This window comes from Podarcis vaucheri (genome assembly GCF_965113315.1).
Source record: "Podarcis vaucheri genome assembly, chromosome: 6".
In the NCBI taxonomy this organism is placed as follows: Eukaryota; Metazoa; Chordata; class Lepidosauria; order Squamata; family Lacertidae; genus Podarcis; species Podarcis vaucheri.
The window spans coordinates 39955689-39982521 of record NC_138764.1 but is presented as its reverse complement, the minus strand read 5'-3'; the positions used below and the strand labels follow the sequence as shown (position 1 = coordinate 39982521).

At 38.6% G+C, this 26833-nt stretch overlaps 1 protein-coding gene across 1 annotated transcript in view; it reads right to left on the bottom strand.

Moving 5' to 3' along the window:
* The window catches only part of FUBP1 (far upstream element binding protein 1), a 30194-nt gene extending 3611 nt beyond the window's left edge, over positions 1-26583 (bottom strand). The window contains 20 exon segments of the mRNA XM_082227534.1: positions 1144-1289; positions 4840-4914; positions 7430-7555; positions 8023-8102; positions 8646-8797; positions 9317-9477; positions 9901-10042; positions 11323-11423; positions 11514-11616; positions 12327-12428; positions 12522-12620; positions 12707-12869; positions 13321-13378; positions 13636-13707; positions 13796-13845; positions 15254-15293; positions 20912-20953; positions 21761-21823; positions 22598-22688; positions 26363-26583. Of these exon segments, the coding sequence (XP_082083660.1) occupies positions 1144-1289; positions 4840-4914; positions 7430-7555; positions 8023-8102; positions 8646-8797; positions 9317-9477; positions 9901-10042; positions 11323-11423; positions 11514-11616; positions 12327-12428; positions 12522-12620; positions 12707-12869; positions 13321-13378; positions 13636-13707; positions 13796-13845; positions 15254-15293; positions 20912-20953; positions 21761-21823; positions 22598-22688; positions 26363-26476 (1980 nt within the window). The 5' untranslated portion in view covers positions 26477-26583.
* Between the last annotated feature and the right edge of the window lie 250 nt (positions 26584-26833).

Below are 26833 nucleotides of genomic sequence, written 5' to 3'. Positions count from 1 at the left end.
ATTGCTTAGCACATATTGCCTTTTAGAACGATTCAATAACAAGCCTGAAAAAATATACTAAAGAATTATACCATGTATAAAAACAAATGTTAACTATAGCAGCTATATGGGTCTGAGACAGTGGTCATGGATAAAAAAGAAAATGCAACTGTTAATGCAGTAGAAGTATGTCAAGGAACATCTTCATGTACATGCAATTTTTAATCAAGTAGAAAGAGGAGGATATCAAGATGCTAAACAGCAAAATACAGTAATGAAAAAGATCCTTCTATAACTATTCTGCAAAGGGAGAATACCAATGTAAAGCTCAAACTTTCAAGGAAAAAAACCTTAATTGTGTACATGTACAGCATTACTAAGAAACCCTTGAATTCTCCAAGTACCCACATATCCAACTTACCGACACAGGAGGTTTCATATTATTTATTGTAAAGCACAAAACAGGCATTTAAAAGTGATCAAGTATACATTGAAAAAGTACATTTATATCACAAAGCATTGACCACATAATAGTTGCAAATACATTTGCTGGAATGTGTACATCTACACTAATGTACTAAAAACAAACCAATTTCCATTTCTACACAGAAATATTACCTCCTATCAGTAGTGATAGATATTTTGTACATTTTCAAAAAACACTATTTTTAAACCAAACAAAATTATGATCTTCAAGAAGGCGTCTGCATCCATACATTTAACAAAGGTTTTTTTCCCCCACATAATGAAGCAAATACTGTATTGTCCACTTCTTATTATTGGCCCTGTGCGAAGAAATACATAAGAGATACACAAAAAGTTAAAGAAAATCTTTTTTAAATTGTGCTAACTCAGGAGTGAAGCCTTTAAGAAAGAAAAATTGGTTAATGTAATGGTGGTGGCTTCCTGCATGGCTTCAAAAACCCTGGGAGGAGAAATTTTTTGATCAAAAACATCGAATGTATGCAAAGAAAGACACAGAACTCCAGTTAACAGAGCATCAATCAATTTAGGGTTATCTTTTACCAGGATAAATAATGCATACTCCAGGTAAGATATCAAAGTGGGAGACATGCAAAAAAACAAAAAACACCCCACGAGATAAAGGTAAAAAATAATAATAAATCACTAAAATATCAGCCAAATAAGTCAAGATTGTTATACCTGTGGTGCTGGAGGATGTTGTGGCATTCCTTGTGGACTTGTCTGAGCATAATAAGCTGCCTGCTGTCTATAGTATTCAGCCCACGCTGCACTATAATCTGGCTGACCCGCTGGTGGGGCTCCGGCTGGAGCTGGAACTGCCTGACCTAGAACAAACACACATTACACAACTCTGGTGCCATAAAAGGGACAAAAGAAGCTCAAAATAATCTCGTTTCTAACAAACATTACCTTGCTTCTTGTAATATTCCTCCCAAGCCTTTGAATAATCTTGTGGCTGCCCTTGTTGACCTGCAAAACCCCCCACATTTTAATGTAAACACAGCTCCCAGGTACACCAAAATTACAGACAAGAATACAGTGGAAGAGTTCTTTGCTGTTTTATTTGAAGAGATAATATTAAATCTCTAATTTGTATAATATTTTCTTCTACACATTATTCCAGTTTAAAATAAAGATTTAAGCACTGTATGCCTACATTTGAGCTCAGCATTTGTAGAATGGCTCATAGCCCCACCCCTCAAAAGTTGACGGCAGAAGTGTGTGTGGGGAAACCTATAGCTGAGATGCCCCACTCCATATTAAGCATATTGTTACATACATAAACTATCCCACCCGATCCATGTTATTGCCCCCTCTGTGAGAACTGTATTGCTGGGGGGGGGGGAATGTACAGCATGTATACACAATATTCTACAAAGTGGGCACACAGGAGTCACTGCCGTGTTCCTACAAGGTGAACCAGCCCTGAAGTGTATCAAACTGAGAACGCATTTCCTTTCAAATCATGTTTAACACACATTTAACGACACCAGATTTTTCAACTGCTGCCTATGCAGTACATAGAGGACTCAGGCTGGTCAATTCCTAGTGACCACATGGGTTCCTTTAAATTAGCTACTGATTAATTGTGTATGTTTTAATTAAATAATAAAAATTAGATTTCCGAAGCATATTATATATTTATACTGAATGAAGCGAGATCGTTAGTCTTAAAGTTGCAAGTGTCAGCAATTTTGAAACAGAAAAGGGTCACAATAAAAACTAAAAGAAATCAAGCCTGCCCTTTATGTTTCCCCCATGCCTTCTAAGTGAGTTGGCATGTAATGGTGGGAGAAGGAACTCAAGGGATTTAGAAGCACATCCTGTCATTCCTCCAAAGAACTATCAGATATATGGAGTTAAACTTTTAGCATCACAAAGAATCCTGTGAAGTTGCTTAACCTATGAGATAGAAGTCATCTACTGAGCTTCATATATAATATCATGAGCCCCCAATTTCAGGTAATAACAACATACATATGAAATTAAAAGTTCTGTAACTGGCTCATATCTTATTTTGGAATCAGACAATTCCAACTATAAGGACATTCATACTGATAAAAATGGCTGAAGGCAAAGTACTGCTATATTGATGTGTCTTTTCCGCAAGTTGTAATTTATCAGACCAAAAGTGGCCTCCAAGTGTCTACTGTTAATTCTATTTCTGAAATAGGATAGGATAATGTTCGGGAATCTTTTAAGTACTGAACACCTTAGGAAAATGGCAGAATAGAAATATTGAAGTAATGTTTAACATTAATGTGATATTTAAAGTATAGCATCTTGTTTCAATTTATTGATGCATGCTTTAATATCTTACTATAAACAAGATATTAACTTGAAATTAATCCATGAAAGGATTAATTCTACATAATTTTTAAATACATCACTGTATAGTCAAAGGGAGTTGAGGGGACACATGAACAAGAAATACATGCAAAAAATTAGTGCCAAGTTGTAGTAAAACTTTTGCCCAATGGAAATTGTTATACTAACAGAACAACTTGGTTGGATACTGCTCTTAGTGCACAGTAGCAAATGTATTATTTTTTATTTTCTGACATTTAACTTAAGGTGACATACATGGTTCCCAGATAGTTGCCCATCTAAACACCGTAACTGCTTAGCTTCAGCAAGGTGCTGACATTATTGGACGCATACTATACACTGGGACTTAAGTCTTTGAATCTGAAGCTATGCAACATTCTGGAGTGGAGGGCATAGATATTTCCTGCAGTGATGCTAATAAGTTACCTTTACAAATATGTCACAGTCATAAAATAATAGCCTTGGATATGACTACTAGAATCTTTGAATGGATCCAAAGATTCCACTGCATCATGTAAGGCATTTTTGCTTGTCCACAGGAGTATATTACTGACTCAACCACCCTCTGTTCTCAAGAGCCATTCTAGAGAGTCTAACTACCTGAAACCAGGTTATAGGGGTGCATTACTTCTTTCAATATGCCCCTCCACCTGAGGGAAGCACTTTCTACTCAAACAGTTGGGTCTCTGGATCCAAACCTCTATTTTGCTCTAACAAGGTTTGAATAAATTTGTAGCAGAGTAAGCAGTAGAAAACTACAAACAAGGGAATTAATTCATACTAGAACTACTGGTAAAGTTGTAAATATTGAGAAAGCAGTACTAGGTCTTAGCAGTTTCCTAAGAGAATCATCATATGGAATTGCTGTATTTGAACTAGTCTGTAGATCATATATGCCAGGTTGATTAAAAACATTTGGAAGAACTCTAAACTCAAGAAAATGCCTACCTTTATCTGATAACAAGGCTATTATGCCCTCAAGAGCTAATTTGGCATTCCTTGAAATCCGACTGAAAAAACTAGTCCTGCATATACTCTATTTTAAAATCTCTGCTCCACAACTCAGATTCAGTCATGCCTTTAATGAAAAACATGGCAATAGCAAGAGAAGGGCAGAATAGTCGTGACAATCACTATTCTCTTCCCCCACTCTGCCACACACACAATCAAATGAATCCAGAAGTAATGATTAACATAATTTTAATTTATGGGCACACCCAAGCACAAATACCAGAATGAGGCTGGTCTACATTAAGAGATTTAGCATCCTGTCAGACCTGCATATATTTCCTTAATTGAAAATACCTGGCTAACCTTATGTCTGAAATATATGGGATTTTTTTTTTGTAAATTTCTGAATTATGCTCATTAAAAACAACAACCAGGATGTGATAATTCTATAAGAATGCTTAATGTCCCTTGAAATTCCAAAAGCGCTCAAGTCTCTCTCAATCACATTTTTGTTGTTCCTGCCTCAACCTAACTCACATGGTACAGCTTCACCTTTCCTCTCTGCTCTTTGCAGGCACAGTGACACTGAATTCTGGTGTGTCCTTACATTAGAGGAGAAAGAACTACATGGGTCTTGTCATGACACACATCTGGCATGAATGGAAATGCTGGCTCATGATAGAACTGTGAGATGGTGTCTATTAAGTGTGGCACTTTTCCATTTAGCTAGCTAGAGATATGCTCGTTACTGGCAGCGTACATCATCTGATATGATGATGGTCATTAAGTATAATGGTTGTTGTTATCAAGCACTGATAACTCCACAAGGTAGGGAAAAAGACTGTGAGATGTTTTAGGTTACAAAATCTAAGTTACTCTACACTTCATGCAAAATAGCTATCCTTGCAATTCCCTGAGAACCCACTTTTCTTGATACATAATGAAGAGGTATTCATAAGACTCCCAATTCTTAATTTCAGGAGCAACTGAGTAAATTGTCTTGCTACTTAAAAAAAGCATATGAAACAGAAAAGCTTTTTAGAGAAGTAAATAGTAAAAGCCTCCTTTTTACACCAATAAAAATGTAAAACATACCCATTTTTTTATAGTACTCTTCCCATGCCTTGGTGTAATCTACCTGCCCTGCTGGTGCTGGGTTTGGCTGATCTCCTACATGAAAAGAAAGTTGAAAGAAAAAGATTTTTTTTGCCAACATGCATAGAAATACTGGCAGAGATAGTTCTGCATTTAAATTTACACACATTATTCGAAGTCAACAGCTGACAGAGACCAAAAAACCCACAAGGTCAACTGGAAGGTATCTCACAGCACAATGAGAAAAATTACATTATGGGTGAGTGCCAGTCACTTATTTAGGAACTGCAGAGGAAAAGCTTTGCCATATTGAGATGCCAACACTGAAATGTAGAAGCATACAGCTGATGCAAAATACAACATACACATTTTCCAAGTAGTTAAAGCAATGATTCTGAAACTGGATTTTTTTTTAAAGTCAAAGACTCAAGGCATAGGATGATGACTGTTGGTGGGCACCCCACATCAATCAATGTCCTTTCTTCAAAAGGTCAATAACAAAAAATTCCTTCCACTGATTTGTATGGAGCCTGGTTAAGAGTTGTCTCAAATAATAATTTATTATTTGTACCCTGCCCATCTTTGCTCTATCAAGGCTCCCTCAGATTCCAATTTGACAAAGTCTGGTCTATATACCATGATGGCCACGTGTCTCAAAATGTGTATGCATTGCAGTTTTTTTTGCAAGAGTTGTTTGATAGTTGGCTGTAGTACCAAATAAAAGCACTACAGTAGAATCTATTATGTATATTAAAAGGTTAGTATTTTGACCTATTAATGGTATCAACAAGCACACCAGTGATGAAATCTTGACAAAATTTGGGCATCCTACAGTTGTCATGCACCAAGTTGTTCAGGCCAAATTTCTACCCAAATGCACAGATTAGTATATGGTATCTGGAGCACTGGTTTCTTTTTTATTTGGCACTTCCAAGCAGGAGCTGAGTATGTATGGCTGTGTGTGACACTAGCCTTATCCTATCTCTATATAGAAGGAAATGTGGAAGAAACAGGTGTGTGATTCACACAATGCCACATCAATGCTCTGGCACTAAAGGAATAAGCCATGAACAGTTTCAGGCTCACGTTATTCTTCTTGCTGCTTATCCACAGAGATCCAGGAATTTCAATCCAGTTCTTGCCAACACATGATTTGCATTTGTCAAGCTTAAAGCAGCTGTCTGAATAATATGACAAACTAGAGTTTACTGCTAAATCAGGACTAGCATCCTGAACTGCAATGGTGAATAGGTGACAGCATGTCAGCCTCTGACATAATGTTCGCCACACTATCATAGTGAAAAGAATGAGGGGGAAAAGGGTAAAAGATCAAGCCCAAAGGAAACTGGATGGAGAAGGGTAGAAAGAAAAGTGACGGATATAGCAGCAATCCAGTGGTAGCCAAGACCTTGACAATGCCCTAGGCACTTTTGCTGAAGTAAGATTAAGCCATAAAAAGTGAAACTTTGGATGGGGTGACATGTATCTTTCTGTGTACCAGTGAATACTTCCTCTCCTTTCCTTTCCATTCCATTCCATACTTAGGAAAGAACTGAAAATAAAAGTACTGGGGTAGCTCAGTTGGTAGAGCATGAGGGCTCTTAATCTCAGTGTCATGGGTTTGTTGGGCAAAAATACCTGCATCGCAGGGAGCTGGACTAGTTGATGCTTGTGGTCCCTTTCCAACCCTACAATTCTAAGATTTTATACAATCTATTGTAAAATTACACTTGGAATATGGTGTACAGTTCTAGTTGCTTGACTTCAAAAATGACATGGTTAGAGCTGGAATACATATAGAAAAGGGCAATCAAAATGATCAAGAAGATTATGCAACTTCCCAATGAGACAAGATTGCAACATTTGGGGCTTTTAAGTTTAGAGAAGTAAGAAGGTACAGAAAGGTGCATACAATTATGCATGATGCGGAGAATGTAAACAGCGAAAAGCTTTTCTTCCTCTCACAAAATACTAGAACTTTGGTGACATCCAAGGAAACTGAATCTTGGAAGATTCAGGACAGGAAAAACTTGAGGTAGAGATGGCCGTGATCCAGCAGGCACTTCCTAGGTTATGCTGATTCCCCTTGCAGAAGCTGGTAATCTCTAGTCTCAATGCACCAGCATGCCACATAGTGCTCAACACAATTTTCAATTCTAGTCTTAGAAATAACCAGCATTCATTTTTGCAACAAATCTTTTTTGTTATAGCATCAAATTCTCAGAATTTCAGGTGAAATTTGTGAGGCAAGACTCTTTCTCTCAGATTATATGTGACTATCTGGTCAAAACAATGCCCTGGATTCAAAGTTTGAATGAACTCAAGGAAGTTCATGAAATGAAATTTTGCCACCCCTCCCTCCCACCAACTTGTGCCTCCCTGAAAAGCCTCTTCTGCGGACTGGAGATTCTTTAATGGACAATGTGGGATGGGAGAATCACTCCAAATTGAGCAGACCTTTCCCCACATTATTCAGGAGAGGTCCCTGAAGAGCTTTTTCGAAGAGTTAAACTTTACTTCAGTGAACTTCCTTAAAGTTCTTAGGATCCAAGCCTCCAAATACAATGATCTTACAAAACTGATTGGGTACCTTGTCCATTGGTCTGAGTGGCTGGTGGTGCACTAGGCGGAGCTGCAGGTGGTGGCTGTGCTTGCTGCTGATAGTAGTGAGCATAATAAGCTGCCCATGCTGCTGAATTAGGGTCTGTTGGCTTACCTAGAAAATTAAACATTACTTTAATTTCAACATATCTTTGGTAGGCTTCCTTTATTTTCCATAGGCTATAGTTTAGTCACACAGTTCCTGTCTAATTGGCCGTATACAAACCATATTTTGGTTGAAGGCTGCAATCCTAAATACACTTATCTTTAACACTATGGCATGCGTAACACTATGGCATGCACAGGATTTTGCTTTAAGTCAAAGTAGCCCAGGTCAATTTCTTAAACTTTCAACAGTATTTAGTTTGTAGTCACGTGACTCAAATTGCAATCCTATGCAAACTTCCTTGGTAGTGAATGTCAATAAATCAGTAGGATTTGTTTCAGAGTCAACTTATTTAGGAATTTTAAAAAATAATGTACCATTTTATCTCTCGTTTTAAACATGGAACTCAATGCAATCGAACACCATCTTGGCTGGACACAAGAATACATGTAGTTTTTAAGACTGTTTCCCCTTACCAGGATCTGGAGGATTCGGTGGCTGCCAGTGCGGATAAGCATTACCCCATCCTTGCGGAGCATATGGTGCTGGAGGGCCACTAAGGAGGAAGTGTATGTGCAATCATTATTAAATAGGAATGGACAGCAACAAAACACAGCAGCTGCAGCTACTTCAGACTTCTAAACAAGTCACATGATTGCCACTGGTGCTGGGGGGGGGGCAGAACCCCGAATTTACAGCACTTTCCACACCCAGTGCTGGAACACCCTATTTCTGGGGAAAGCTCTAATTAGCTATTTGCAGCTGCAACTACTGTAACAAATGCATTAAAATCAATCCTGGAAATGGGTTGAAACCAAAGGGTTATGCAATAATGTTTTTGGTTACTTGGTGAATAAAAATGTTAATTTACTAGCACTTAGAAAATGTGTTATTAGGCAGCAAAAACAAGTTCTGGCCTGAATTCTACTGATGTAGCCCTGTGTTTGGGAGTGGGGAGAGAGTGAAGGAGGAGAAGGGGTCTGCTCAGTTTTGTGGTTAAGTAGCTGTCAAACAAAACAAAACCCGTCCCAGTAGCAAAAGGGTTTGTGATTTCTATTTGATACCTTTGCCAATTTATTTATAAGAGTAAGTTACTTACTGAGGTGCAGGACCAGGAGGGCCAGGTGTATAGGGAGCTGGATTGTAAGGTCCCATTGGAGCCCCAGGAGGTGGCCCAGGGGGCCCATGTGGCCCAGGGACAACACCATGAGGTCCATGTGGCACAGGTGGTCCCAAAGGATTTACTGGACCCTGAAAGCAAAGATAAATGACATGGATTAAGTTGCTATCAACCAACTGTAAGAACAAGCTTGTTCCAATATGCAACTAATGCTCCTCTTCTCTAAATATTTCCTTTGGGGAAGAAATTCCAGCTCTCCATCCCTCCGGAAATCCTTTGCTCTAAAAAGACTCTGCCGTCACACTAACTTTTACAGAACTCACATTATTTGGTTTTCATGTAGCTTCTTGCAGTAATCAGTGGACTAAGAAGACATTCAAACTTAGAAGTACTAGCTCCTTGACTGCTAACAGTTCACAGGGTAAAAAGCAATTGTACTAGGGCAAATAGCTTGACATATTCGCTACTCAAATAGTTCTATGACATGTGAGAAAATGCATCAAGAATGCAAGGTATATTTTGTGTATTTCCCACCAAAGCTGCCAATTACTACTAGAATCATGAGGCAACTTCCGCACAACTATCATAGGAGCTGGTTTTCTCTTACTTTACATAACAATGAAAGAAATATGGTTTTCCAGAATACTTACTCCAATCTTTTCTTCTATGAGCTGCCGAGCATAGTCAATCTGCTGTGGTGTCCCCCGGATGGTAAACAATTTCATATTTGGATCTGCATTTGGTGGGGGGTTTCTTTGCAGTTCTATTCTAGCACCAGATTGCTGGCTAATGCTCTTGATAGTTTCACCACCTGAAATTTTAAGTACAAATTATTGCACTGAATTTGTTGCTAGTTCCTAAAGAAACAGAGTAGGGAAATTTTAAACAAGTCTATGCTCCCCTGAAGAAATATTATCAGTCTAAAACAGAGCAAGACATCTTGAACAGATTCACTTCAGGCTGTATTTGAATTTGTGGTGGGATCCTTTTTTTGTTCCATTGTTTTACTGGCCCTATTCAGGAGGAGGAGGAGGAGGAGTAACAAGTCACACATTCTCTAGCTCCTCAAGGAAAAGTGACACTTCCACCACCTCAGTCCCAGTGCCTAATTAATGACAGTAAGATGTTGTCACACATCACTCAACACTGAATACAGCTACCCCATTTAGAAAATCTCAGTTTAAATGTAACAGAAGATAGAAAAGCGATCTGCCAAATAAATCGGGTTTATTACCTTTCCCAATAATTAATCCAGTTTTTCCAGTCGGGACAATGAAATTAAATTCTTGCAATCCACCAGGTGGTCCCATGTTCCAATTGCCCTGACCTCTACCTCGTCCACGACCACCAGGTCCTGGACCACCAGGATTGCCAGCCTAGATTGAGACGAATAAAACAAAACAAAATCAGAAATAATTTGAAATTACTGCAACCTAAAAAGACTAGCATTTTTCACTCTGTCAAAATTACAAAAATACGATGCATAGTGTCTAAAAAAGAGGAACAGTATTTTTGCAGATGTTGGAGAATCTATGTTACCTTTTTCTGATCCTTCCGATACATCAAAGTCAGCTGAATTAAAAGCATTTGGGCCAAGGAACCATGAGGATGGGTAAGGAAGGGATAGGGGTTTAGCTAAAATATGGCATACATTTTATGTGCACCTGGGTCTGCCCAGGGTATACTGCTTCAAACTGACATGACATGAGTATTGCTCTATATAGTGGGGTAGGAGAGCTGATATTTCACAACTGGCAACCAAAGGAGTGCATTTACCTCCATACCAAATAAATGGCATGGAATAGGGTCCACACTTAGCCCTTCTTTGACATTTTTTTTTTTTTGTATGAGCCTCTACCTGCAATCTGAAGTAACTCAGTGCAGACATAGCTTTAGGGATACAAAAGGCACCCTGATGGACTAGACCAATGGCCCATCTTATTAAGCATCCAGCTCTCCCAAGGATCAAGCAGATGCCTATGGGAAGACTGCAAGCAGGATGAGCACAACCACCTTAGTGAAAACCATGTCTTTGACAAACAACCTTACCTATCAATGTCATCTGTATTTCCCCAGAATGATAGCTTTCAGTCAACAATCTTCCTATGTACACTGCTAATCGGCAACACCATGCTCGGCAAACACAGTGTTGGCTAACCCACACTCAGGTGAGGCTCAGCATTTATCTATCCCACTGAAAACCATCAAATGCCACAAAGCTTAGGACAAAGTTCCATTAATCCTAGAATTAAAGTGTCTCATTCCATCAGTTATACATATGAAAGCACGCCCCAGAAACTGATGAGAACTTATTTCATACCGTTAAATTATTTTGCAAAATATTTTTTCCTGAATTGAGGATTTCTGTAGCCTTGCAGTAGTGAATAAGAATCACAAACAGGGACTGACAATTTGCAGAGTTGATGTTTTCTTTTAACCCAGAATGGCTATCATAGGTAGGCTAGTGGATATTTTTGGTTTCAAGGCTAGAAATTTGTTAACACAGCTATTTAAGTAACTATCACAAATACTAAAGCTCCCATTAGCCCACTTCCTTTGAAGTTGAGAAATGTATTCAAACACATTTTAAAAGAAACCCAGCAGTATTTTATAAACCACTTGATTTCATAAACATTCCTAGCAGCTATGAACCAACCTGAACACTTCGAAGAAGATCCGTAATAATTTCTGCTGCATGTTGGCATCTGTCTGGAGGTCCTGTGATTTGGGCTATTCTGTCTGGAGTTGTTCCATCATCTGGAAGAGGAATGGAATATTAAAACAATTTACTTTAAAAATTAGGAGAAAACCTCTGAATTTTATGTCATGTACATATAAGCAGTTCACCTGGTTTGAACTGTATCCTCACACCAGCATCATTCTGTATCTTTTTAATCATTTCTCCATTTCTTCCAATTACAATACCAACCGCAAATCTTGGAATTGGTACCTGAAGAAACAAAACAAATTTTCAGCAAATGTTTCAAAGCAATCAAAAGTATTTATCTAGGTTTACATCACTACTTTTGACACATCTCAAACATACAAGCAACCCACAATAAAGCCGCCATGAAGGGGATTAGGTTAACAAAAGGTCAGAGAACAGTACGAAAATTAATAGCTGTAAACCAGGCTTCCTCAACCTCGGCCCTCCAAATGTTTTTGGCCTACAACTCCCATGATCCCTAGCTAGCAGGACCAGTGGTAAGGGATGATGGGAATTGTAGTCTCAAAACATCTGGAGGACCGAGGTTGAGGAAGCCTGCTGTAAACCTTTCCAAGCTATTTTTCTAACAAAATACTTAATACAACTCATAAGTATCATAACCACTATGTTTTAGAGAAAGAGTTCAATAATTGCCAAAAAGTTCATCACTAAGTTTATAGGGGCCAAAAAATGAAATAAAAATCTGTTATTATTCTTTTTATTTATATCCTGTCCTTTCTTCTGGAAGAATCAAGGCGGCTTACAGCTAAAACAGAAACAGCTAAAAACATAGAGGGAAAAGCAATCACTAAAAAACAACAATACATTAATAGTATACACAAACATATAATTACAATAAAATAAAATATACTTTCCTGCCCTTTATTCTAATTTGAAGAAAAAGAAGTGCTCTGAAAAAGACACATTTCATAAAATGTTCTCATTATACTCACATCTAATCCTTCATTTCCTCCTATTCTTGAGCCATATTCATTGCGCACCTCTCTAAAACCACCTTGATCACGAATTAGGTCCAAAACCATTTCCTTGGCTTGCTAAAAGAGAATGAGGTACAATTCAGATGCAACAATCTTAAAATTAATTCATATAAAGGAACATTATTTTTTAAAATTAAAATATCATCTTACTTGAACTTTGTAAGGATCTCCTGTGATTCTAAGAGGTTTGTCTGCTCCAGTGTTCTGTGGTCCATCTTGAATCATTACCATTTTTACACCAGCTCTCTCCTATATTCAACAAAATTAATCTGTACAGATCATGTAAATTTAGTACTTTAATGCATTAGCCCACAAATTAATTTTTTTCAGCTTACCTGAAGTTGCTTTATTGTCTCTCCACCTTTTCCAATAACTAATCCTGCTTTGCTAGCTGGAATCATAATTTCCTGGACTGCATTTCCTGGACCATCCCCATGATGGAATCCTGGCGTAGGCCTTCCTTTTTCAACTATCTGATCAAGTAATCTCTTTGCAGACCTTGAAAAATATACAATTTATAATAGTGGCAAGACTGGGGGAAAACATAACTGGAACAAACAGCAGAGTCAAATGGGTGATGGCTAACTAGAAAAGCAAATAATCTGCTTAACAGTAAATGAAAATCTGTGACTCTTTACAGTGCCCACAGCACTTCCATTTAGGAAGGAGGACAAGAAACATGTCATTGAGTATAAGCAGCATGGATGCGAAAAGAAAAAGGCAGGGCATGCAGACTATCGAAAACACAGAACATGAAGATCTGCAGAATAATGCAGATAAGAGAAAGGTAGGTTAAAATGTACTGGATATACCTGGGGGGAAACCTCAAACTATACAAGTTTAGCCATGCCTAAACAATGATCATTCTTCACCTAGGACATTAGAAAGTCCTACAGAACCATCATTAAAAACACATCAGCCTATTTGAAAGTTTTAAGCGAACACTTACTGTACTGACTCTGGGGTTCCAGTTAACATGCAAGATCTTTCAGGCATGCCACCACTATCTATAAAATGGAAATAGTACAGAATTAATACTACTAAAGAAATCAGTAGCTAGCAGTTATGCATTAAAACTGAATTACATATTCAAAAGGTACTCAAAATCAATTGTCCAAAATGTATCCAAATTTTAACCCATTGCTTTTTCCCAAAATAATTTCTCCTAAAGAGTGGAAAATAATTAAAAACACTGGTTTGGTTGTAACATTATTTGCTTGTGTTCCATACTTTTCATTAATAGAACAGGAAATGAAATAGTTACCAGGTGCAATCTGTATTTTGCATCCAGATTCTTGCTGTATGCGAGAAATCTGTTCTCCTCCTCTGCCAATTACTTGAAAAATGGACAAACAAACCAGAATTATTGCACGAATTGCATTCAGTATATTTTAATTACTTTATAGCAAGGTTACACTACTTACTGAATCCAACCATTCCATCAGGAACTTTGTATTCTTCTGTCATTACAGACCTGAAAAAAATAACAAAAAATATATTGCACTTTGCTTGGAATTCTCTCAATAAACTTCAGAATTATATTGTGTTATCTAGTTCCTATTATTTTTTTTTCTTTGCCAGATTTGTAGTTTTGCAAGCCTACAAATGATAGTAATTTTATCAGTAGCCAATTATTTTAAATGAATAGGTACAATAATATCAATACTTTGCATGGATTTGAATTTCATAATCACTTCATGTGATTTAAGGCAGAGGTTTGCACAAGAGGACTTCCACTTATGCAACAGGATTTTACCTTGCTCTTCTCCATCCTGCATCCCCCTACATGCCTCTAAAATTTACTCTGGTTTTCCCCAATATGCAAGAGCAGATTTGGGGGCATGTAGGAGGAAGGAGAGGAAGGCTAAGCCCCACTGTGTGAGTGGAGAGCTATTCTGCTCACACAAGAACAGCAATGGACAATTTGTGACCATTTGCTGGGGATGCAGGAGAAAACATGGGTCAGGTGGAGATGCCTCTGAGTCCACATAAATAGAAAATAGCCCTGTCTACTTTTAATTTAAATACAGAAGTCACAAATAACAGCAAATATATGAAAAGCATATGTAAAGAGAAAGAAAAGATTGGGGAAATGTAATAAAACTACATGCATGATCTATCCTACAATGCAGGAGGAAATTCACTAATGAACATGTTCTTTTCATTTACCTTTTCAAATGAACCCTATCAAGCTGATTTAAGCCTTATTTCTTGTCCTTAAACATAATAACACCCTTACTGATCCAAGCTATTTTGAAAGAGGCAATGATTTCTCTGTCATACTGAACTGACTGGCATCTTATTTTCAAAGAGATTTGAGTAGCAATGACAGATTTGCTTACATTGCCATCAAAGTAATAACATCCTGATTCAATTTTAGCTGAAGGCAGTAAGAGAACGTTAGTTTAATATGGATGGCATATTTTTAAAAATCATGCTTTTTGGAAAGTGGCATGGTTACTCTAAGAAACTACACACACATGCTACATTATTAATCAGCTGCCTGTTTCTAAAATATGCCTTGAAGGCTCAGATTTGTAGCTCACACAGCTAAGCACCCAGTCCTGTACAATGCTTGCTTAGAGGTACGTAATAAGCACAAATATACCAACTGTAAGGGAGTAATACTATACACATTAGCTGAAGTAAAGCAAGCTGATGCAAGTTAAACTGGTGTAAAGTTACACCAGATCCAAATTTCCTGGCAGTTTTTAGGTCTATTCACAAGGGACAAATTAAATTTGCAAAGTTGATGAATTAACATACTGGAGTCATTCCTGCTTGGGATTGTTATATGCAATTTTGAAGTACTTTTATAAATTTTTGGAAGAAGTCAATATGAACAGTTACATCTTAGAAGAATCAGAAAAAAAGTATCCTACCTCTGTTGCTGATGCATGGGTGGCATCTGATTTCCAAAGGCTAAAATAAATATATACGGTAAATATTTTAATTCCATTAAATGCTCTGGAATAAATGACAACGGGTGCAACACACAGCCTAACATATGAATAATTTGCATATATATTAACTTTTTTCATCTCTCCCATTCAACCCAAAGTATCACAACTACAATTACAATCCTAAGCCCATGTAGTGGGAGTAATCCTCACTGAACTCAACAGATAGAGGTGGGTTAAGACTGCACTATACTTATCTCACATGGGGAAATACAGCACTGGGTATAATAGCTGAGGTCAGACAGAGCACCAAACCATGAATTGATGATTGAACAAGCCTAGAATGAGACAGAGGCTTAGATTTTTGTCCTGTTGTATGCCCAGTGTAACCATTTCCTTCCAACTTTGCTGATAGCTGAGAACAAGCAAACTATGACTGAGGCTTCACAAGGTATATCTGGATTGCAAATCAATATCAAACCCTGGTATGCATGGAAAACAGACATAATCCGCCAGCCAGAAAGTAAAGACAAATTATAGATTACTACAAACTGAGAAGAAATGAATTAGGTCAAGAATACAAGGATAGGAGAGCAAGGACCAAGCTCACTGTTTTTCCTACTCTTATGCACAACTTCCCCCCTCTCTCCCTACCCTTATACAGCACATTATTATGAAGTAAGATCAATGGAACTTGTCTCTTCAGTGGGCAGAACATTTTTGCCTTCACCTTTAAGGTTTCTTCTCCTATCCCAATGAATAAGTAGTCAATAAACACACATTAGGATTTTCTTTGTGTTGGGGTAGCACACTATATGTACTTAGGTATGAACAATCACCAACCCAAAGTCCTATCTCCCACTCTCTTTTGAAGCAAGGGATAGGAGTTGTATGTGGCTTGCCACTTTAGTAACAGAATATCACTGGCTCTATCCAACACTGCAGCTTCACTAGCACAAGATATTGCAGTGTTAGCAAGAAAACGTCCCTCTCCTGTTCCCTTCCACAAAATCAGCTCCAGAGTTTGGGGAACCCACTGGAGCAGATGGATGGGACAGAAGAGAGGAAACCTAAGTCCTGTTATGCCAGTGGAACCTTGATGCCACTGCATTGGATAGAATTACCTTCCCTCTTTTTTTGTTTTTTTTGTTTTTTTTGTTTTTTAACAGCAGCTGATATCCCCTGTAATAGCAGCACTGGATTTAATCTGTTATTGCTAGCCTTTCCAGCTGTAATACTTCAGGTTGTATTTAATGCTGCTAGTTCACTCACACAATGGCGCTCCTCCCCTGTAGTCCACAATGCACCCTAAAAACCTTCTCCAGAAGGTTGGAGAACCCTTCAGAACACATTGTAGGGAACAGGTGGGAGAAGAGGCAGGGGAAGTCAGTTGCGCAAGCAGAACTCTGCTGGCGAAGTGTTGGATACCAGCCATTATTATTTTGTATTTTGCTCCTTACCAATAGTAACTTTCTTTTTTTGTTAAGTATATTACTGATAGGGTCCATATTCAGCTGTTTAAAATGTAGGGATCCAAAAACGTAAAAGGAGATCCTATATGCCTTGAAAGATCACAGCAAATATTCAGTATATCGAGTTTTCAATTATTTCCCTTCCAGACTCCCAAAATCTGTTCTAGAGGATTGTGACACCTGTCCGCTACTGTATGGAAGGTGAATGACGGATTTCTGAGGAATAAATGGGATGGTTCTATAAAGTGTGGTCTCCCAAGGATGAATCCTGGGACTTGCACTTTATACTTGTTCATAAATGACCTGGAGAAGTGAGGCGGCCAGGTTTGCATGACATCAAATTGTTGACTCCAGTCTGTGAAAAAGGCAAGCTCCATTCTAGAAATCATTACCAGCCCATATCACAATGCCTTCAATTCAAATGCACTTGGAATAGTGTGTACCTGTTCACCTTCCTTGAGGCCAGAGGTGAGATGCACTGTGGAGTTTTTATTGTTCCTGCTGCTGTTTGTATGTTTTCATGATTATCTAAAGTGTTAACTGTTTTGTTTTTATATGCATATTTTGGTTATAATGCATATGTATGCCATATATCATTTGGCTGAAAGGCAGGCTATAAAATTTCAAAAGAAAGTTCTGATCATCACAACTACAAAGGGGTATTGTAGAGCTGGAAGTTTCAAGAGAGGGCAACCAAGATGATCATGGAGCCGAAACACTGTCCTACAAGGGAACTTACAACATTTGAGGGTTTATAGCAGGCATAGGGATGATGGGAGTTGTAATCTGACGGGCTCTTAAGGAATGCTGCTGCTGAGGGCCTCTTTCCACCTGGCTTGGGGCCGGGCTTGACAGGCTTCAGAAGGACTGCAGCTGCTGCTCAGCAGAGGGTTCCTCTTTTAATTTTTATCTGTGCTGTTTTAAATAAGAATCTTGGCTGTCAGCCAAGACCTGCACCCTGCCTTGCTGGCCTTTTCCCATCTGGCCTGGGAGAGTGGAGTGCTGCCTGACTCCAGCTACAAAAACTGTTGAACAGATTCTTGGGCTGGAATATTGTTTATGGGGGGGTTGAGAGAGCTTGTTGCAGTTTTTAATATTATTGTTGTACCTTTAGTTTTAGATCTTATGATTTACATGGAAATTGTTTCCATTTGGTTGTGTACTTTTTGATGTTTTATTTATTGTTTATGACTTCTGTGATGTTTGTAATTATGTACCATATTTTTTGCCCTATAGGGCGCACTGGCCCATAGGGTGCACCTAGGTTGGTTTTTTTTTTGGGGGGGGGGAATAAAGAAGAAAAAATAATTCCCCCCCCCAGCCCGAGCTTCCCCCAACCCCAGCCCCCAGAACACGCTGCTATCCGCAAGCTCACCAGTTGGGGACCCAAGTTTGAGAAACACTGTACTAAAAACAAGTTTCTCAACACTTTTACATTAGGCTGCTTTTACTTCTGTGCATTTCACAATATTAACCAACAGATAGAGACGCCTTGATGAATGACTAATTAATGTGCTTATCAGGCTTCCAGACTGCATTTCTCACACACCAAAAGATGTGCTGCTCTATACAATAATTGCAACTATGGGTTGGAACAATGAACTATTAACAATGGGAAAATATAAACTAATGCCTTTCCACCGATACTTCTGTAAAGGTAAGTGTAAGAACATAGTTGTTTCACTTTTCTTACAGAGCTCTTTGGAATGAAGTATAGAACAGTCCTCCAGTGGGCAGAAGACATCTTCCACACAAAGAAGGAAGCTTTTGGATCTAACAAAATATTTCCAAAGTCACTATCAGGTCTTTCAGAAGGCAAAAATAGAAGGAAAGATGGTTTTTAGTAAATTCACCACACTCCTCTCCTTCATAATGCTACACATATGAGAAACCTGCTCTGATTTCCACAGCACAGTGGCAAATCAAATACCTACTGTGAATACACAAATTCAAATTGATGCAAATCATACTCTGAACCTACGTCTTGTCCCAACTAGATACTGTGCTCAATCCTTTTATGCTGCAGCCATATATTTCTACCTGTCTCCCAAGTACCATTAAAGAACCTAGCTGCTCAATAAGCTTTAATATCTCTATTCTCTATTATAAGCAGCAGACAAGGCAAGGCATGGGATTATACTATAATGCCTTTTAACAACTTGTCTCATTGGGTACATTGCTAGTCAAGTTCAGCATAGTGTTAACCAATTATTATGGGATGTATTTCTAAACATGATGGGAAGCACACATTTCAAATGCATTGAAAGAACATGCTGCAGTATCTACAACATTCTATAACCCATTAAAAATATAACCTTACTTAACCAGTTCAGATTTTTATAACTGAACTCTAAACAAGTCTGCAGGCTTATAATGAAACCAATTATGCAGTAAGAAATTTCCTGTTGAAATTTTTACATATTTTTCTATTTGGGGTTTTCCATTAAAAGCAGCAGCATATTTAAAAACAGAACTCCGATAGTCTCCTTCCAAATCCATGTAAGCACCCACCCTATTGCTTTTGACCAAACATTGCAGAAACTGACATCTGCCCACAAAAAAGGGCTTTCAATCCCTTCCCTGTTACAGGTCCCTGCATCTCCTCAAAAACCTTTCCAAGGAGAAAGGTGTGATGTGCGAATATGTGAAAACCATGCAGAGGCACCTTGCGCAAACAAACTTCTGATGCAACACTGAATCCAACCCGCTGTCTAAATTTACTTTTAACCTTTTTACACTGGATATTTGGGCCCAACAAGATATAAAACATGATTAGAAGATAGGATTGAGCAAGAAAATATCCTCAAGAGGGATAATAGAAAACTATAGAATGTCCTTTCCTATATTTCCTCTTCTACATAAAAGGCTGCTACAAGCTGAAAAGCGGTAATAAAATATGTTGGATTAGCAGCTCACAAACAATCTATGGAAAGTTTACATCTGTCTCCTGGCTTATCTTTTGCATCATTTCATGACGGCTGCTCAAATGCTATGTTCAATTCTCATGTGTTGGTTACTTCCAAGACTGGATTATTGCAACATGCTTTATGTGGGGTTTCCTTTGTGCTTAATACAGAAGCTACAGTTTAGTGTATAATGCCTTGTCGGCATATAACACCTGTGCTGAGAGATCTGCCCTGGTTGTCAATTTGCTACCGGGTCAAGTTCAAGGTGTTACTATCACTTGGGACCAGTTTACTTATGAGATTACCCTACCCAACATGTGTCCCCTTGATCGCTTTGATCAGCGGAATTGACACTAATACTGATGCCACATAATATCTGTTCTGCATTTGTATGAACTTGATCAGGCTTAGTGAGGCAATGCGTACACTTTGGAACTCCCTGCCTATTGAGATCAAGAAGGCGTCTTCATTGTATTCTTTTCAGTGCTTGCTAAAAACATTCCTGTTCAGAGAAGTTCACCCAGATGCTTAGAAATATGAGGTAGTTTTATTCTGCTTCAGTATTTTAACTTTTGTATGTTTTAAAGTAAGGTGGTATATTTTTCTCGATTTTACTGTTTTAGCGTTTGTAAACTGTTTTGGGTTTTCTAAACAATCAAATGGTGTATAGATTTTATTAAATAAATACATACAGCGGTTGTGTTTTTTTTTAAAGGGAGGTAAGGGCCAAAGCTCAGCAGCAGACCCATGGTATCTCATAGTAGGGAAAAACTACTGCCTTAAGCCTTGGGGGCAGCCACTGACAGTTACTAAACACAATACTGCTCTATGGATACATGTTCTGACTCATTACAGCATATCTTCCTGAGTAAAAACCCTGCCAGCTACTACTTTTTAACTATCTAACGTTTGGTTCATTTCAAAACTATATTCCTTTTATTAATATGAATATTCTGTTTTTAAAAAGCAAATACTGACTGATTCAGAAAGACTCCTTCCACTCCTATTTAAGATAGCCCTCCCAGAAACAGAATCCCTATATACAACACATGTGGTGCAGTTTCAAAAGTGGTTTGTATTGCAGATCTAATTACTGTTTCTAGGGATAGAGGCACAAGACCACCCAGCAACTCTGCCGCATGCACTCAATCACTATGTGCACATAAACACTGGTATATCATAACTATGTATAGAATAGAATACTAAACACTTGCTTTGACAAGTACACTTAAGAGCTGACCACAAGGTAAAAACATACTTACAATCATTATTTGGAGGAGCAACTTTCTTAGGCTCTGGTTGATCTGCAAAAGTAAGATTTTTTTAAATGTTTTTTGTCACAAAGATAGGAAATTTAAATAAATGGTTGTTCCAGAAGTGCAAAATGCAACTTGTCCAATGCATTTTAGCATGTTTTTGAAATTTCAGGGAATAGATCATCTAAACAAGGAAAAATCTTATATGTTTAACACTTGGTTAGTATAGTCAGGGGGGAAAAATGCAAAATACTTCCATTTATCAGATAAACTGTTCAAGGTTTAATAAGGCACGCAGGTTTAAACACACTATTACGGATGTCCAGGTCACTAAAACATAACTAACAAACATTTAGCTGTATTATTAGTAATTTGACACTAAAGCTAATGATGCTTCTGTAACAAAAACTGAAAAGACCACCATTGTGAGAAATAATCATTTTACAATTATATCTGACAACGACCACAATACTAAATAGAAAATCAAAATTTAAGATTCAACCAACACATAGCAATACAATCTCAATCTGGGAACTATCATACAGACTTCCTAACCAAATACTGAAAATTTCACGGCATAAGACGTCAAAACAGCAGATTCAAAGCCACTACCATCACTACCATCCAAATCCGTTTAGTATGAGTGAAAGTCGTAGATAACTGATATCTGATAAAAATTACCTCAAATGTTTCCGTCCCACCCCATATTCAGGAATATATGATGAACCACCATTATTAAGTGCAGTAAAAGTCAGACACATATTCCAAGAAATATTTGTGTCATCCATTTCAAAAGATCCACTAGTTCATTTCACGTTTACATACTAAACACAGGTAATAAATAAAAATTCCTGCCTTTAAAAGGAGAGGGCATTCCCTCCCAGTGTGTTGTACTGCTCGGACTTGTCCAAGAGCCATCTACACATAAAATAAAAAGAATACATTACATACATCATTTGAAGCATCATTAGCTCATTTTTGAATATTAAAAACCTCACTAATAATAAAAGGCACTTTAATAAAGTACACAAGTACTCCTTGTCAAGAGCCTTAGAAATTTTCTGTAAACAAAATTATAATCCTTCAAAACCTATATTCTCCTCCAAGGTCAGAAACTGTCTTCATGAATAAAAAAAAAAATTACACAATGCTTTGCTTTTTAGAAGATAAACATATTAAACCCTGTTAAGCCCACAAAAGCTTTTTAAAATTAAAAAAGCTACACATTTCAGTAACATGTTTTAAAAACAAACAAAAGGTTCAAGCAAGTTAGAGGAAGACATTTCTCCAAATATTTCAACGGTTGTCTTTTTAATGAAATACGGTAACTACATTTTAAAATGTTGTGCCTGCACAATGTAACTTATATACCAAACCACCAGGTTTGAAAAAGATTAACAAATAAGCATTCTCCATATAAATTAGAGGAGCTGTTAATCCTCTGTCACAAATATTTCAACACTGTGCTTCTGATGAATTTTAAATAATACATATTTTACCTACCTTAGGTTTTTAGTTATGTCTAAAAGATCATATCCATGTTGAAGATGGACTATTCTACCTTCTAACCAATAACCACGATTAAAGTAATGCAGAAAAGCTAAACTAACTCATGCACTCACACACACACTATCAGTTTATAATTTTTAGAACTGAATATATTAGCATCTTATATACTGATTGACAGCATACCTCCATCTTCAAGAGGTCTTTTTTGTCCTCCATAACTGTAATCATTTGAATTCACAGATGTTCCAGATTCATTTCCAATTTTTGCTGCAATCTGAAAGAAAAGAAAAGGCCAGCATATCATTTTTTTAGACTATGTTGTAAAAAGTAGTGTTTCAAAGAATGATTTTTTTTACACTTGCTGTAACAGATACCTTACATCATACATTAATATGTTGTCAAGCATTAAATTACACTAAACACAAGTTGTCTAACTATGATTTTTGCTCTGGGAGGCCACCATTTGAAGATCAGGGCAAACCTTTATATTAAGAGAAGAACAACTGGTGTCAGCTTAACTGGAAGAATCAGACATGCAAGTGTTGAAATACAACAGCAACCAATTATGTTATCAGAGGTTAGTGTGCTTGCTTGTGGCAGGCACAAACACGCAAGCAATTTCTTATAGAACCTCATACCATATAGAAGCTAACAGTGAATTGCTTGCTATTTTGCCCAAATGATTAATTTAAAGGGAACTGGCTTTTAAAACAATATAGTGAGGGTGCCTGCCTAAAGTCAAAGTGCAGTGTTATAAATGCTCCTCCTCCTCCAAGGTGTAAACTGGCCCCAAGCCAGCGTATAGATACTTCATATAGTAATTGCAGTAAATCTTCCAAAGGTTAATGTCAGCGAAGATCCTTTTGAAATATCAAGCAGTGCATGTGCTTAGACCAGTGCTTGGATTTAGTATGGGATTGATGGTGGCTAATAAACTGCAGTTGAACACTGACAAGATAAAACTCTGATTTGTAGATGCCCATGTCTGGAGACTTGTGTCTTTTTAAAAGCTATAACTGTTCCTGGATAGTCTGACCATAGTGACCCATCCTCTGGTGACCTGACTGGGTTACTGTAATGTGCCGTGCATGGTTCTATCCCTTCAAGACAAGCCAGAAGCTTAAGTTAGGGCAGAATGTAGCTGCACTCTCTCTCTTTACTGGACAGACGGAATGACATCACAGTGATTCTAAGAGTTACATTAGCGGTTTATTCACTTCAAAACCTATCTTTTCAACTCTAAGCAGCTCACCACCAAAATACCTAAAGGAACATATCCACCAATGCCAGGTTGCCAGGGTGTTTAGATCCTCCAAGGTGGGTTTTCAGTTCCATAACCAGGGCAATTTCCACTATGTGGTGCCATACCTTAGTTGTGCTGCGGTAAAGCCTTTGCTGTAGTGGCACTGCATACGTGAAATGCTCTCCTAAGACTTATGATTGGAGCCCAAGCAATCATGATTTCAGCACCTGGTCAAAACATACCTATTTGTGTCCAAGTATTTTAATAATTTGGTAATTGATCATCTCACTCTATTTTAACTGCCTTTATTTGGTTTGCCGTTTTATTGTTGTATGGTGGATTGTTTATTTTTTGTACTCTACCTGAGAATCAATAGATAAAAGGTAGATAATTAGCATTTTTAATGACTAAAATGAAATTAATTTATGATCCTGTAAATTTGGGTTCTCCTGTTTTAAAAACAAGAGCCCACATCATATTTTTTCACAAGTAAATGTGTTCAGTGGAACTTTTTCCCATCTAGTAGACCCCATTTCAGGAGAACTTACTTTTGAGTGTGTTTAGAATTGCATTATTTAATATCACAGCCGAGATGAACTACAACCTAGTTGGCTCAGGCTTACATTTGAATGCTCCCTTCATCTCCCTCTTCCCTATGATTCTTTTTTTTAGTTTGAAAGAAACAAGCCTGACAGTTCAAATCCTGTCTCAAAGCAGAAAAAAAATTACAGTACAAGGTGAAAGACAAGTAGGGAGTGTGCAAACCCAAGAGTTTTGACAGAGTCATTTATGTAACTCTGAATTATGGCATGTTGCTGTATCTGAGCCACCTCAGTGTGCCAGATTTGGAATAGGAATGAGTTACACATTATACTACTCCTAGCTGCCCTTAAGTCAAGATTTTGTTGTTGTTGTAAGCATGTATTAAAAGCACCCCCACAACCTTGTTTTTAAAATGTGCCAACATCTCATTTTCAAGATTTTCTCTTCCGCCACTAAGAATGGAAACTAATTTAAAATTATTTCCCCTTGTTCAATGTTCAAACAGCCATTCTGCATCTAAAAAAATGTGTAGAATGGTTCATCTATTTGTGTATATGAAAGAGTGCAGCTATAAAGAATCCACGTCTTTCTCTTTTTATAGATGAGTATATTCAGTCATCTATGAGGTAAGGTGGTAGTGTTGGGCCCTGAAAATTTAGCTTTATACTACAGTTTATAAATTATTTTGCCACTTCCTCTCCGTTAACAAAACTACAACAATTTACTGGATTCTGTACTATCCTCCTTGCCTTACCTCACCCACTTGCAAGGAAGAGGACTGTGATCCTGTCTTGCTGGAGCTTTCAGTTTGTATGAAACGTTTGAACAAAGATATTGGCAACTGCTGAAGGCAAAGAACTCTTACCAAATGCTTTCTTAATTCTCTTTGCTTTTATAAATTAGTAAGAGATGTGGTTCCTAGATCAAACTTTTCTGACTTAGGGCTGGTTGTTACATCTAACTGGTCTAAGTAAGTTGCTAGGAAACAAGAAAGCTTAAGGCAACTAAATAAATGGAAGGGAAGCATTACTGCTAAAAATGGCGGCAATTATCTTCAACAGTCAAGTAGGAAGCCAATTCTTATTCCCCGACTGCCCCAAACCACACAACCAGGACAGAGACACCAGGTCAGGACTAGTTGACAACTATAGTATTTCATATAACCTCTTACAGAATCGAACGGGAGTCTTTTTTCTGATTTAGAAAATGCTCTTATCTCACCTATACAGCAGGGGACTGAAAAAAAATTAATCTAAAAACTTATGGGGTCATATAAAGTGATACAGAAACAACGCCTTCTAATTATTATGTGAACAAGAGGAAAGGAAAGAGTGGACCAGCTACCTTATTAGGTAACAATTTCTATTTTATAAAAGCGGTGTTTCGGGTTTCTCCGTGTTGTGCGACTGTGTAAAAAAAATTAGGGAAACCCTAAACTGTGAGTAAAAGGGAGGAAAAAAATACCCCAAGTAAAGAAGCGGAAACTCAAGTAAAAGGTGCCTCGGCCATACAAGAGGCTACCCCCCCCTTGAGGACGAGCGCTAATTCCTCCCTCATCCTGTGAAGTAGAAACTATTCACCAAACGATGAAAATCGCTACAAGTACTGGTATTGCATGCGAGGAAGGGAGGAGACGGTCCTCGCGGACCAAGAGCGAGCGAGGTGGAAGTTGGGGGAAATCAGAAATGCCGACCCACCCGCCTTTCTCTCTGGGTTGGTGGTGCACGTAGAGAGGACGCCGCCATTACGGGAAGGCGGCTTGAGAGGGGGAAAAAGGTCTCCGAGGAAGAAATTCCCTCATTATCCGAGGGATGGTGTCCCTCAAATCTCACTTCCCTCCTTCGCTCCCGTGAGGCGCGAATCGAACCGAGGCGCCACAGGACTTTCTATTTCCACCCCCTTTTTCTAGTCACTGAGGGAACTACGGCGCCCCTGCCCGAAAAGTCCTCCCAAAGGCCCACGGAACAAAAAACCGCCTCAGCTCCTAACGGAGGGAGCGCCTCTGGCGGCCTACGGGATGGCGGTGGTGGGGCGTGCCCCGCTCGCCCTTGCGCAGGACGCCGAGCGACGGAGGGGCGAATTGGGCGGCCTGCTTGAAAAAGCCTGCCGGGCAAGGCCGGCCTGGGAAGCGGCACCCATTGCCCGGCGCCGACGATACACACCTGCCTAGCCCGTTGCAGCGCGTCTTTAAAAGCATCATTGACTGCCCCGCCACCTCCTCCGCCTCCCCCGGGCGCGCCCGAAGAAGGAGGGGGTACCGTAGAGTAATCCGCCATGTCCGCTTCGCCGCTTCCTACCGCGCTCTCTGCCTGCCAAGAAAGAAAGAAAATGGCGGCGGGCGGGAGCCTTTCACATTCCTGCGTCGCATCGTGTTCCACGAGAGGAGGGCGGGGGGTTGGGGAGGGGGAGGAGGCGCGCGGCAAGAGCTCGCGAGACGTCTATGAAAAGGGCATGAGATTTCAAGGCGGGAAGGTAAAAAAAAAGGAGGGGGGGGAAAGCATTTGAAGAGGGAAAAGGGAGGAGATTATCGCGAGATGGGACGAATTACAGGCCGAGATTTGCAAATGTGGAAAGGGGAGGGGTTGCGTACTCCCTTAGGGGGCGTGAGAGGCTCGCGCGATTTCTTCGCGGGC